Below are 13,718 nucleotides of genomic sequence, written 5' to 3' on the forward strand. Positions count from 1 at the left end.
TCCAAACCCATGTTTGTACTGTAGGCAACCTTCTGTAAAAGTCAGTATAAAATATTGTTTCTCTCCAATAGTCCCTTGTACCTGGTGCCATTAAATAAAACTATTCAAACTTGAAATAAACATTGAATAAAACTTTCATGTGACTCGCCCTGTGGCTTTGTGGTAGAACACAAATTCAGCACACATCTTGCGGTTGTGCAGCAAAAAAAAATCTTCTGTATGAAAAGCAAACAGTTAAAGCAGCAGTACTTAAAGTTTAATTTGTCATTAATATAAAAAAAAAAATACTAGGCTGTGCACCAAATTTCCCAGTCAGTGCTCACATTTTACAATTTACAGAAGCCAATACAAAATCTAGATAAATACACAATACCTGTACAGAATACAAATATACAACTTCGGGTAGTATAGATAAATACTTTAAGAACGACACCAACTCGGTTGAGAATGTGGTTTTAAAAGGTGCAGATGATGTCCAAGACCTAACTCGAGAATGAAAAGGCTGGTTTTAAGAAGGATCGCTGGTTGGTTTGAGGAGCTGGAGCAGCCAATAAACCTGGTCTCTTGGATGCTGAGACATCTCCACTGGAGCTGCTGGAACCATGACCTGTGACTTTTGATCCACCTCTGGAGCTGGATGAGGCCTTATTGTTATTATTGCCACGGCTGGAATCACAACACAACACGAAGACAGAAATGAGAGGAAAAAAAACAAATCTATGCATATTTAGCAATAAGCTATGAAATTTATTATGATGAAAGGTGATGCACTACGGACCCTTTACAATTGCTATTTGTGTTGCCATATCCCTTTCTCTTCTTGGAATACATAAAGAATGGAGCTTTCTTCCTCTTCTGTCCTCGTGTGGCCTGATTACTGAAGTAGCCGGAGGATTCTGTGTCGTCCTCGTCACCTACATGTGTACGGCCTCGTGTCGTGTCTATCCACCCATCCCCGCCACTGTTTGTCTGCTCCTCTGCTACAGAGACAGTAGAGGATTAACACCACAGTGTGCAGGGGAAAAAAAAAACCAGCAAGAGAAAGTGGATGCAAAAAGTTAAAGGTTACCAGGTAACTGCCACTCAGAGTATTTCTGCAGGACCTGAATGACTTCAGCTCCATACTTCTCCAGTTTATCCTCTGTCACACCATCGATTTGCAGAAGGACCTCAGGGTCAGAAGAAAGCTTCTCTATTCATGTGAGAAAAAAAAAGGGTTATCAAGTTATGAAATGCTTGTTACTGTGGAATTTATCTCTTTTAAGAACTGTTTCAAAAGTTACCAGCTATCTTTTTCAAGGTGGCAGTGGAGAATATGTTGTAATAGTGAATGCCAAACGCTTTCCCCAGCTGCTTGCACAGATCTATCAGCTCCTTCAGACATGCCTGAACCATCTCCTCTCTCTTTGAGACATTTTGAGCAACGGAAGCTTTATGTTTCCTGATGCTAGATGCACTCTCTGTCTGATAGAACTCCACCTGGAATAAGACAACTGCCAGTTAGTATCTATAATATCTTGATCAACAAATTAGACTTCAATAAATGTAGAGTTATGTCCTAGCTCTTCACCATGCCTTAAAACTGTCATATGGCCCTAACCTGCATGTGTCCAGACAGCACATTTGTGGCTTTTGGTCCAGCAGAGATATAAGACACAGCTTGACCGTTTACTGTGATGTACAGGTCCTCGACCAGAACGTTGTCCAGAACCAGTTTTTTGAAGAGACGGTCAGCATTATGTCGGGAGTAGGCTCCTCCGATCCCAAACATTCCTGACTGTATCTTGGCAGATTTAGAGCCTGACAAAGATATGTTTCCCCATGGAAACATTGAGAGCTTTTACAATGCAGAATACAAGACACATTTTACATCTATCACACTAGTTGCACTGTTGCAAAATCCACTGTGAGTGCATGTACTACCTATGAAGATATCCACTAGCATGTTCAGTGTTAGCCGGTTTTGCTGAGCAGTCTTGCCAAACCTTGCTCCAACTTTCTCGCAGTTCTCCTGGACAAACCTCACAATCTTCTTCACATCTTCAGTGACATTCCTCATCTTGTATTCCTGCACAAGGGCATATGCATTTTTTTCTTAAATGGAAACAGCCATTTAAGGTTCTGAATTTGTAATGAATATATCATAAACAAAATTAATCCTACGTTGGGTTTGGCGCAGTTGTCACAGCTGACATCGGGGTGGTCCTTACAAAAGCTTTTGTTGAACTTCAGCTCCCCAAAGTACGCTAGCAGCTGAATTCTTCTACACTCCATTACGTTCTCACAGAAGTGCACCATGCTGTGTAGGTTGTTGTAATGAGTTGCCTTGGTGTGTCTGTCACCTTCTCTGTCCACTGTCCAAAAAAAAAAAAAAAAAAATGTCAGTGTACGTGACTAACAGAGTTATGCATATGGAGAGAAAACAGGCTTGAAGAATAACAATTAAATGAAAAAAACGTTTTATGACATGACATACAAAACTAATCACGTAAATATTGTGATAAATCTGTTATTTTTGCTACATACTGCTGATAATCCTCTTGATGCGCTGGACATCAGTGTAGGAATAGAAAAGAATACAGTGAGAAATCTCCCCATCTCTGCCAGCTCTGCCAGACTCTTGGTAGTAACCCTCCACTGACTTGGGGAGACTGGCATGAATCACATAGCGTACATCAGGCTTGTCAATGCCCATGCCGAATGCTATTGTGGCACAGATGACCTGGCAGATAATGGAGAAGAGTGGAACAAGACCAATGTTCAGCACATCTCTGATCCTACTTTTTAAAACATCTACTGCGTGTATTTTAATCACATCAGTGATTGCGTTTTGACCTCACCTGGCAGCCATCCTGATTGATCCACTTGTTCTGCACATACTCTCTGTCACCGTCACTCAAGCCTGCGTGATATGACAGAGCTAAAATGTCTGCCCTCTGCAGACTCTCAGCCATGGCATCACAATCATTGCGAGACAGGCAGTACACAATGCCAGAGTCACCTGAAACATGCCAGGTGGTTAATAAACGAGACAAATGCAGAGGTGGATCCTTAAAGGAATAATTCAAAAGTGGTCATTCATATATCAAAAGCCTACTTATAACAGTAATTATTTGACAAATACTTGTATTTTAAATGATTTTGAATTTTATATCTATCCAAAATTGTCTGCAGCAAACAAGTAGCAAAGAGTGTTCTCTATGAAGTGTCAGAATTGAACAGATAAGCTACAACATAACCCACTGAACTTAACTGCATGCTTAGAGTTTCCATAAACTGCCCCTTCAGCACAAACCTCAGTGTGTTCACAGACAACTCTGAGTTGAAATTTTAACAACAAATGAAAACAGTTTTCTTAAAATAACATGAACTGCACTTCTGAATTATTTACGTGGGTAGTGCTTCTTGATCCAGCTGATGCAGTCCTCGTCAACCTTTTTGGGCTTCTTGGGCAGCACTGCGTACTTCAGGTTTGTTCGGTTGAAGCTCATGGTAAACCTGAGAATATATTGGATGTTAAATATGCAGTTACTGTTGGATGAAACTGAATCACAGTGAAAAATCTAAGACAAAGCCTGAAATAGAACACATACACCTGTGGTCGACTCATATTCAGCTGGTTGAGGATGTCTTTCTGGACACGGGGCGTGGCAGTGGCTGTCAGTGCCATCATGGGCACACTGGGGAACTTTTGACGGAGTTCATGCAACTTCTTGTAGTCTGGACGGAAATCGTGGCCCCACTGAAAGATTTAGGGTCATGAACTGATTCACAAAGTCTGGTGCAAAAATGAAAGAATGCTGCTGGCTGTAAAAGCAGAGGCACACACCTGACTGACACAATGAGCCTCATCTATGACAAACCGTGCTAAAAGGCCTCGCTCATACAGGTTCTGCAGGGCGGAGATCAGCCTATTACTTGCACTCACCTTTGGGAGAAAAAAAAAAAAAAAAAAAATGCATCAGTTTTGAATAAATATCACAGTTACTGGTACCTTTATTTACAGCAAAACACAGCTAAAAATTTAAATGTTCTAGATTTAATGCCTTTTCAGGAGTGACATAGAGCAGCTTAATGATGGGGTCTTTCCTAGAGAGCTGCATATAAATCCTCCCTGCTTCACTGTCACTTTTATCACCAGACAGACTTGTTGCTGGAATCTGAAAAAATAAAAAAAACAAAACAGGACATCAACAAGGAAACTGAACTTGCAGAGTACCACACATCGTAAAACAACTTCATATTTTTCGCTGACCCAATAGACAAACAGGAGCAAAAGTACTTACGTCAAGAGTAGTGAGTTTTTGGACCTGGTCTACAATGAGTGATTTAAGTGGGGAGATGACCACAGTGACTCCTGGTGACACACAGGCAGGCAGCTGATAACACAGGCTTTTACCACCACCTTAAAATGCATCAGTTAGAGAGGATTGAACATTTGCAGCTCGTTCCACAGTTCAGTGCGTTTCTATCATGTAAGACCTCTACCAACCTGTGGGCATCAAAACAAATGCATCTTCTCCCAGGAGTGCTGAATTAATTGCTTCTAATTGATTAAACCTGAATTGATGAAGACCAAAACGCTTGTGAAAGATCTTCATCATCTCCTGTGAGTGTGGAAAGTTGTACCCTCTGAATCGATCATGGGCTGGGTTTCTGAAGGTGGGCTCTGAAATGGGAAACAATACATTTCATTCAGGCCATTAACCTACAAAACAAACTTTAAAATCAGAGCCTGTGCCTCTCCTATGAAAAAAAGAACTGTTTAAAGACACTTTAAAATATATTTTACCACAAATAGGTAAGTAGTATTGAAGCATGTCTTGATGGGATGACACAAATGACAAACTACATCTAAAAGTTGGACCAAAATTGAATGCAGAATGTATGGGCCAGTTAAGAAAACTTTCCTGCTCTGATATGTTTCATAAATACAAGCACATATTTTCCAGAAACTGCTGGTTTACCAGGGGAGGAGATCTTTGAAGGTTTTGATGCAGACACAGGTGTTTCTGGTTTCTTCTGCCAGGGAGATTTGCTTGGTCCCCCCTCTTTCACCGCTGTACTCGAGGAGCTTGAATTGTGTCTCAGCACTGATGAAGTTGAGGGTTCATCAAAGTATTGAGGAATATCAGAGTCATTAAAGTCATCTATGTCAAAATCATCAATGTAAAAGTCATCAGGTACTTCTGTATCTGTGACAGCTGCTGGGGTATTCAATTTGTTCTGCATGCTCTCTGGCTTCTTGGGTGAGAAGAAAAGATCTGAATCCAGGTCTATGCTCGATTTTTTACAGAAATCAGAAGATGGTTCTGTGGGACTGTGGGTTAATGGAGAGTCACTGATGTCATTTTCCAGGTACCCTGTCCCGCTGTTGTTACTGTGCAAGGGATTCACATGAATAATGCTGTCAGAGTGATCCGATTCCACAGAAATGACTGAAGATCTCCTGCTCTGAGGAGGTTTCTTGGAGTCCATGGGTGCAGAGCTGCTGGGTGACATGACACTAGACATGTCGCAGCTAACTTTTAAGCTAGGTTCAGAAAGCACAGTGCTGTCTGGCTGCTGCGTTCGAAACAAAACATCGCCACCTGTTGCAAGAATCCTCTTCCTGGAGGAGAAAGGTAGATGATTGCAATCATAGTGAGATATTAACTCTAATGAATAATAACACTCATTGTCCACTCAAATGTACACACCTTTGAGCCCTCTTCAGTAAAAGCTCATCTCCAAAAGACAGAGCTATTAGTTCATGTTCAGGGATGGAATCAACCAGAGAACAAATGGACTCCATGACACTAAAGAGTTGCTCATCTGAGAAGTGGTCAGAAAAGAAAAAGAAACAACAAAATCAATGAGAGGGGACAATGCAAAAGTCCTGTTTTGATAAATAAATAATTGATAAGGACTAAATAAGTCACAAAAAGGCCTAAGACCCACTTTTTTTGTCTTTTGAGTGGTGGTCAGGAGGTTCATGTAGTGTGGTAGTGAGTCCATTTGATTGCCCAGGATTGTCTCTGCTTTCAGCATCAGCCGATTTAGACCTTTGGGGAAAAAAAAAAAAAAAGTTACTTGCTAAGTAAAATCTATCTAACATCCAGGTTAAAACAGCATTTGCACTTAAAGAAGGGCAACTCCTGTTAGCCTGACCTCTGAATTTATCTGAAAAACCAAGAAGTGCTCAACTGAACCAACAACATCACCTGTGTGCTGAGAGGATACAACACAAATGCCTCAACTATGCTTGAAATTAGTGGCACGAGGCTGCATTAGTTGCTACTAGCATAACACACCTCAACCACCAAATAAACTGTTGGCAGCCTGGTTATATTGTATGTAACATGGGAGCAAGAATTTGACCGTATAGCTCAATTACAAGCTTTTCACATATACGTTCAGAACAATATAATTCACTACCATATACCCAGTCCCTTGTATGAACACTTCTAAAATATATTATAAATTTTTTAAAAAGTTAACCTTGTTTTCAATGTAGATGTAGTGTAAGAGGCCTCATCTTGGATTGGTGAAGGGGGAATGTAACCTAGGTCATCTGCAGGTTCTGACTTGTTACCAAGCTCCATTACCTTTGGGTCGGATCCTTTTTTCACATCATCTAAAAAGGCAAGAATAAATGTGATACAGTCTGGGTGTTTTAAGAATGACTGTATCTCTGTGTCCAGTTTACCAATGAAATTCAACTGCAAACAGTTTTACCTTTCATTTCTTCAAACAGATCAGGCATGTCATCATTGTCCTCTTCACTATCACTCATGACAGACTTCAGACGATGAGAAGAAGCACATCTTCTGGTCATTTTAATGGGGGTTTCATCCACTTCAAACTCTGCCGGATCCTTACTGAAACTAGGTGCTGGTGAAACTGCAGCTCTTTTGACACTGTGCTCCAATTCATCCGTGTCCATAGAAAATACTTCACCACTGTCTGCTGTCATAACAGATGCATCATGGTTCACTTTCCCTGTATTGTCCTTACTAGGAGATGGCACTGCCTTGCTGCTATTCCCTGATCTTTCTGAACTGAATGAGTTATTTTTTACTTTAGTAGGAGTTTCAAAGTCATCAAAATCATCCCAGTCATCCATTGGGAATCCAAGAGATAGATCTAGGCTGCTCCCATTGCCACTGGTAATCTGGTTGTCACCTTTATTAGGAGCTGTATTCACTCTAATATCAGGCACTCCATGTGAAGAGTTAACTGCTGGGTTGATGGAGTCTGGTTTGCCTTTTGAATTTACAGGGAGGAAGTTGCTGATTTTGGACTTTTGAGGTCTTTCAAGCTTGTTTGAAAATGTCAAAGGAGATTTAGTCACCAAACTGTTCTTAGGGACATTGACATTCCTGCTTGCCAAAACATTTGAGCAGATTACCTTGGTTGGGACTTCGACCTTGACTGTACCTGATGATGACTTCTTTTTGAAAGAAAAGGCCCTGAAAAATATACAGGTATGGATTAGGAAAACATGATTAAACCTTTGGCATAATGACTTAAATCTGACATTTTACAACCTTCGTTATATCACTTAAATCACTTATTGTAGACCAGGTGCAAAAACTCAGCATTCTGGATGTCACCAACATTTTTTTTTAATTTGGAAAGAAAATCTTTTCTGTGTGTTTGTGGGTCTAACTGCCAGATGAACATAGTAGTCATAGTATCTTATGGTGACTCAGTATAAACATGAAAACATGTACATTTTAGACAGACACATGGCTGATTTGTTTCTAAGTCTCACATTTCATTTCAACATAAGCATCAGTGGCCTCGCAGGCGGGGGGGGGGGGGGCACAACACCTCACATCTTACAGTGACTCCAGATGATTCCAGAGGCCAACAGTGTAAAATCATGCAAATACTACTTCTACTGTTATACTATACTAGCTTCTACTGTTTTATTGTGTTGGTGAACACTGCAAACAGTAGCTAGCTGAACAAACAAATGTATTGAGAACTCAGTGGAGCAGCATTTATTGTCAGAAACATGGTGCATTTACACACAACAAACCAATAAAACTCCACCAGACAGATCAGTACAAAATGTTTTATACTCTATGACATACTGACTGGCTTCGTGAGGAAGTGAAACTGGCTCTGGTTACACACACAGCAACGCTAACGTGCTTATCGGTCAGGACAAGCTAAATGTTAGCTAGTGTCTGCTTGCTGTAGTCTAAGCTCACCACACACTTACCTAGCTTTGACTTTAGACACAGACAGCTTGCCCTGAGCAGTATTGCTGTGTCTCGCCAGTTGTTCCTCCAGGTTATTTTGTGGAAGACTGGACATTGTTGGCGACAAGTTAAGTCTGCCAGCGTTAGCTAGTTAGCTAGCTAGCAGACCGACACACTTCACGAAGCAGGGACCACTTTCTCCAGCATTGCTCACGATGTAACCCGCTACCACGCCTTGTCCCGTTGCTGCGTTATATGTCGTTTAAGATTTGTAAACTTGGACAGTTTTGTCTAGTAAGGACCCGCTACGTTTACACACATAATAGATTTTGCGCCCATTCAACAAACTGACTCCTTATTGGCCAGGGCTGAGCAGGAAGGGGGATTCTGGGAATTGTAGTAGGACATGCGCAGCTTTGTGTACAGTTACTCAAAGCTCTATAGCGATAGATAGATAGATAGATAGATAGATAGATAGATAGATAGATAGATAGATAGATAGATAGATAGATAGATAGATAGATACTTTATTCATCTCCCATGGGGGAAATTCTGATTGTCCAGCAGTTCTTATATTTACTGAAACATAGAACTTTAATACTGTATGGCATGGATGTGAGGGTTAGTGTAGCAGCAACAATACTTTTACTACTACTACTGTTACTACTACAAATAATACTAGTACTAATGCAATAATATGTCATGTTTAGTTAGATTTGGTCCTAATATAATTCAACATGACATACTTTCCTGACGTTTTTATGGGTATGGTGTTTCAAGATGGCTTATTTTTCATGACATACTATACCAAAGAATATATTTTATGACATGCTGTACCCAAGTTACTATTATTTTATTCTTGTGCAGTATTTCAGTTGTGGGGAGACTTGAAGTTCCCTGCCTGCAATCTCTGATTCACAGAAATAAAAAGAAAACATGGCCTACAATCCTGAGATACAGCTGTCAAGTAGGTTACCATAGGTTTACCTCATGTGCTGCTGAAATGCTACTAAAATTGCATGACACACACAAAGACAAAAGCATTTTTAATCTAGTATAATTCTTGGATTTGAAAAGTTTTATTTTCATATGTGCCAATTCTTGTTTTGTTTAGTGTATTCACAGAAATGCTATTATGACCTTTACCTTCATTAAGTCATTATTTGGACACCAGCTGTAATGTCTGTGTATTGTAAAGAAAATAAACAAACTGATTTAATACAGATTTTACTTGTGGATTTAACAACAATGAACTGAGTACATTTAATGATTTCAGATATAATTTTTAATCTGGATATGACTTGAACTATCAGTCATAGTGTTTTATTAGATGTTAAAGTCTATTTCATAGTGCGAAAACCCACTTTACATGGAAGTGCAGTATTCAACTGATTATATAAGAATCACCCTGAGTAAAATCAGGATTTTTCATAGTTTAAAGTAATGTAGAAATCACACCACAGGGAAAGACGAGCAGGCAGCAAGTCCACACATGTTCTTCCCACGTTCAATGAGGAAATATCTGAAAGTGAGGACATTGTTTTTATCCTTGTCGGGTTGGTATGCATTCAAATATTTTTCTGTGTTTTGTAAAAGCAAACACTTACCCTTCTATTCCCCAGCTTGATCCCCATGAGTTCTTCACTATCCAGTAAGGGGTGCCCTTGTCCTCTCCATATCCAACTGCTAGCACTGCATGGTTCACCTTGTCTGTGGTGTTGTGGCATTCAGTGCTGAAAGCAGGAAGAGAAGTGAATTAAGTTGTAAGTATCCAAATTTACAGACAGGACTGTTTTGATAAAGTTTGAGGAACTAACTTCTAACACCTTCCATAAATATATATCATGTTATAACTGTGACTTCATCTCACCTTGTGTAAATTCCCTGGGAGTAATGCATGAAGTCAATGGTCACCTCAAAGGCAAAGCTGACAGGATTTCGTGTGCCAACAGCATCCACCATGCCCATCTCATCGTACTGATAGGCAATAGAAAAACATCATGACTCATAGGCGTTTAATAAAGACAGCTAATTTGAACAAAGACAATGATGTTCACTCACAGCTGTTATGTTCATCACTTCCTTGACAAAAGCAGCTGCCAGTTCTGGTTTATATTTGCATGTGTCTTCCTGATTTAAAAGAAGAGTGATAATCAAAGCTTTAAAATATGTCATTTCACAGTGAGTTTTGTTTATTATGGAGTTTTGCTTATGTTATGGGATAGCTTATTATTTAGTTACAAAAGCTTTATATGGATAGTCGTCCTCTGTCATCAGTCCCTTGCTGTACATGATGTATTCAAATGCTTGACTGGGAAGGCCACTAGAAGAAAATTATGAAAATTAATACCTTTGACTGTGGCACAAAACAGTAATTATAGGAAAATTACAAAAAAGGATAAAAACATATGTTTAACTCTCACCCATTACATCCATGATTATTGAAGTCCTGGGCACAGTCCACCAACTGTTGTTCTGACTGGGTAATTGGAAAATTAGGTTACACAGGTGAATCAAAAGAGCACCATTCAAGATTACAGCAAATATTCTCTGTCCTACCATAACAAAGCAACTTTATTTTTAATAGAACAGCAGCAGTTCTGAGAAATGAAAGAAAGTTACCAGTGGTATGAGCTTCCCTTTTGCAATAGCAGTAACGGCTTCCAAACAGCCGGTTGTTGAAAAGGTCCAGCAACTGCCACAACCTTGCTTTGGTGTGAAAAAAAAAAAAAGGTAAAAAGACATTTTATGAATATTTTGTGAGATAACACACAAATACAGTGGTATCTCAGGATGTGGCTGCATGATATTTACGATAAATATTAAAGTAAATTTAGCTGTTTCAGTTTCAGGGTTCAGGTATGTGCTCGCTGTTTCACTGTCATGAATGATGTGTCTTCATGAAAATCAACATTGTTTTCCTTTTCTTTCATGTAAAACAGCTGTTTTGTACCTTACAGACCTAAACCTCACAAACCTGAAGTTTGATAACTTTGCAAAGATCAAACCAACCTTGTTTCATTAGTGTTCAGAAATGTAACAGATTTCATGAAGCTGTTGCACAACTTTCCATAAATAATTTTTTACTATTTTCTTCCTGGTAGGTTAATTATGTCCTTCAACAGCACAGCTTATTGTGCATGCTGACTATATTTCACCTGATTCTTGACAGGAGTCAAATAGTTTCCCTTCTTTCTCCAGTCAATGGCGTCTGGATGTGGGCCATTGCTGCTGAGGTAGTTTCCTTTGGTGGCAGAGCAGTTCTGTAAAAGGCAGGATGTAAAATAAGCACCAGCCCTGTCAAAATCTATACAAACTCTTTCCTGAAGGGACTGCATTACCTGTGGCTCAGACAAGAGGAAGGACTTCTGAAATTCACCGAATGTCATGTCTGAAAACTGGTTCAGTCCCACTGCAGGAAGAGATGACATAAAGCTCAACATGTTTTACTGTTGAACATTATTTAAAACAAATAGTATATGCAAACGGTCCCTACTTGTGAAAGAGTGATTTCCTTCATTGTGTTTGTCAATCCTCCTCTTATTGTCAGTGAATATTTGGAGTCGCTGGTAGTACTCCTTTATGCTGTACACTTTGTTGTGCTGTAAAGGGGGTGATTACTGTTAACTCAAAGATTAATTATGGGTGTGAATTGGTCATCAGCTTATAGCTCACAATAGCATCACAAATTTAAGTAAAAAATTTTGCAGTGATTTTTTTTTTTTTTTTTACTGTAGGTGTTGCTACTTCCCCAGAACAATACATAGTTCAAATAATTTGTGAAGTACGTGAAAGTACAGATGGGTGTAGTTTACTGTACCTGTGCCATCCATGACTTGAAGTTAAACTCGTCTGAAAATTGATGAGATTCATATAGTCAGAGTTAGTGTAATACACCGAAAGAAACAATGACACGAAACAAAGAGACGCCATGATAGAATATGAAAGTGAAAGCAGAGTGAAAACACAAATAATAAAACTGTGAAAAGTAGGCTGCGAGTCCTGTACGTCGATCGCAGCAACTTTACCTTGTTCAGACAGGTGAAAAGCTGAAGCTGCAGACACTAAAGCGAACAAAAGCAAAGTGTTCGTCATGATCGCGGACTTTCTGCTTCTGCCGATGACAGAAGTCGTGTGAAAGCGAAGTAAAACACACGAGAAGTCACGCGGTGACCGGCTGTTAAAATTCCCCCTGCCGACCAAAATAAAACACGGTTGTGAATGAATAAACCAATCAGGAGTCAAATAGGCTTCTGTTGTTATGTGTATTTTTTTTAATGATTTGTCATGATGTGGTGCATGGCCAACATAATCTTACATAGAGGTGGAGGAAGTGTCCAAAAAAAGTACATTTATTCAAATACTGTAGGTCTACTCAAGTATAATTTTGAGGTGTCTGTACTTGTATTTCCATTTTCTGCCACTTTATACTTTGACTTCACTGCATTTCAAAGGAAACTATTGTACTTTTACTGCATATACATATTTTATAACTTTAGTTACTTGTTAACCCAAGGCTGGATAACAGTACCAACAGCACAAAATGGGCAACTGTTCAAAAGTCCTGCATTATTATGTTAGCTTTTTAAATAACACAAATAAAACCTGCAGTATTCCAGCATACTGTTGGTACTGTAGTTCTGTAGATTACTGCAGACTACTGTACATTGTTGCTCGTAAGAACAGAGACGTGTTGTTAAATACTTCCAGATTGTATTTTATTTCGTCATATTAGATGACAGCATGGTGTCAACTGAGCAAAGAGCTACAAACACACTTGAGACAAAATGCCCCTGAGATAAAATGGATTTATTAGCAAGAGGTAACTGGGAAACATATTTTTGTTTATTTGTTGTTATTATCGTCATATCTTTTGTACTGCCTTTTTTGTTTTTTTGTTGTTTTTTTTTTTACAAAACTGGGAATATTTCTTGAGGTGTGGAAACATGAGGGTTGAAAGATAATTTTCATACCACTGGGTATTGCTAACAGCAAAATGTTTATTTGTTTATATATCTTATAAGAGTATGTGCATGTATAATTGTATACAGTATAAGTATATAGCATTATTCTATCTGTGAAGGTGTTGCATGCCTGCCACATGAGCTTCAAAAGTGTACTGTACATACATAGTAAAAATACATACAAATATTCACAGAATAAGCACTACATTACTATATTCCTGCTAACAGAAATGGTTATAGACAGGATTACAGTATAAATGCAAAACACTTTGAAGTTGGCTCCTACCTCTAAGTCATGGTTTCAAGACCACACAGTTGTACTGTAGCTTTGTTTTGTGTTTAAGCTTGAGATACAACTATTTGAAAGGATTACACTGTTCCACATTGAGAAATATGCAGGGCTGCATGTACAAAGTGTACAGCACATCTCAGTGAGGTGACTTAACAACAAAGTACAAAATACGTTCCCATGTTCATATAAAGAGCAGGTTACTCTCTCTTATACTACTACAAAAATAGTGTTTGAATGCTGCAGGCAGAGGTCATTCACATATGTTTTATC

At 39.1% G+C, this 13,718-nt stretch overlaps 2 protein-coding genes across 2 annotated transcripts; both read right to left on the reverse strand.

Annotated features, from left to right (window-relative positions):
* Positions 1 to 234: 234 nt before the first annotated feature.
* On the reverse strand, positions 235 to 8,307 carry blm (BLM RecQ like helicase). Its single transcript, XM_026312151.1, has 21 exons — positions 8,213 to 8,307; positions 6,718 to 7,451; positions 6,481 to 6,616; positions 5,941 to 6,044; positions 5,700 to 5,814; positions 4,968 to 5,611; positions 4,493 to 4,669; positions 4,287 to 4,405; positions 4,047 to 4,160; positions 3,830 to 3,928; positions 3,594 to 3,742; positions 3,392 to 3,498; positions 2,841 to 3,001; positions 2,527 to 2,722; positions 2,164 to 2,354; positions 1,924 to 2,068; positions 1,601 to 1,800; positions 1,284 to 1,479; positions 1,070 to 1,192; positions 779 to 980; positions 235 to 666 (listed from the first exon to the last, which is right to left on the reverse strand). Exons 1-21 carry the CDS (start codon positions 8,305 to 8,307, stop codon positions 483 to 485), a joined length of 4,191 nt encoding a protein of 1,396 aa, XP_026167936.1. The 3' UTR covers positions 235 to 482.
* A 1,147-nt stretch (positions 8,308 to 9,454) lies between these two features.
* ctsh (cathepsin H) lies at positions 9,455 to 12,394 on the reverse strand. The gene is made up of 12 exons (XM_026311470.2): positions 12,221 to 12,394; positions 12,013 to 12,044; positions 11,689 to 11,794; positions 11,534 to 11,604; positions 11,351 to 11,455; positions 10,815 to 10,901; positions 10,616 to 10,671; positions 10,434 to 10,515; positions 10,254 to 10,322; positions 10,063 to 10,169; positions 9,800 to 9,925; positions 9,455 to 9,714 (listed from the first exon to the last, which is right to left on the reverse strand). The coding sequence occupies exons 1-12, from the start codon at positions 12,285 to 12,287 to the stop codon at positions 9,645 to 9,647; spliced, it is 978 nt and encodes a 325-aa protein (XP_026167255.1). The 5' UTR covers positions 12,288 to 12,394; the 3' UTR covers positions 9,455 to 9,644.
* Positions 12,395 to 13,718: the final 1,324 nt, after the last annotated feature.

Source organism: Mastacembelus armatus, chromosome 6, assembly GCF_900324485.2.
Source record: "Mastacembelus armatus chromosome 6, fMasArm1.2, whole genome shotgun sequence".
Lineage (NCBI taxonomy): Eukaryota > Metazoa > Chordata > Actinopteri > Synbranchiformes > Mastacembelidae > Mastacembelus > Mastacembelus armatus.

Coding starts and splice junctions, on each gene's coding strand:
- ctsh (XM_026311470.2), bottom strand. CDS start 12,287: ATGACGAACACTTTGCTTTTGTTCGCTTTAGTGTCTGCAGCTTCAGCT. Junction 11,605..11,688: donor AGGAAATCACTCTTTCACAA/GTAGGGACCGTT, acceptor CTCTTCCTGCAG/TGGGACTGAACCAGTTTTCA. Junction 11,456..11,533: donor TCCTCTTGTCTGAGCCACAG/GTAATGCAGTCC, acceptor TGCCTTTTACAG/AACTGCTCTGCCACCAAAGG.
- blm (XM_026312151.1), bottom strand. CDS start 8,307: ATGTCCAGTCTTCCACAAAATAACCTGGAGGAACAACTGGCGAGACAC. Junction 5,612..5,699: donor TTACTGAAGAGGGCTCAAAG/GTGTGTACATTT, acceptor TTTCTCCTCCAG/GAAGAGGATTCTTGCAACAG. Junction 667..778: donor ACAAATAGCAATTGTAAAGG/GTCCGTAGTGCA, acceptor TTGTGATTCCAG/CCGTGGCAATAATAACAATA.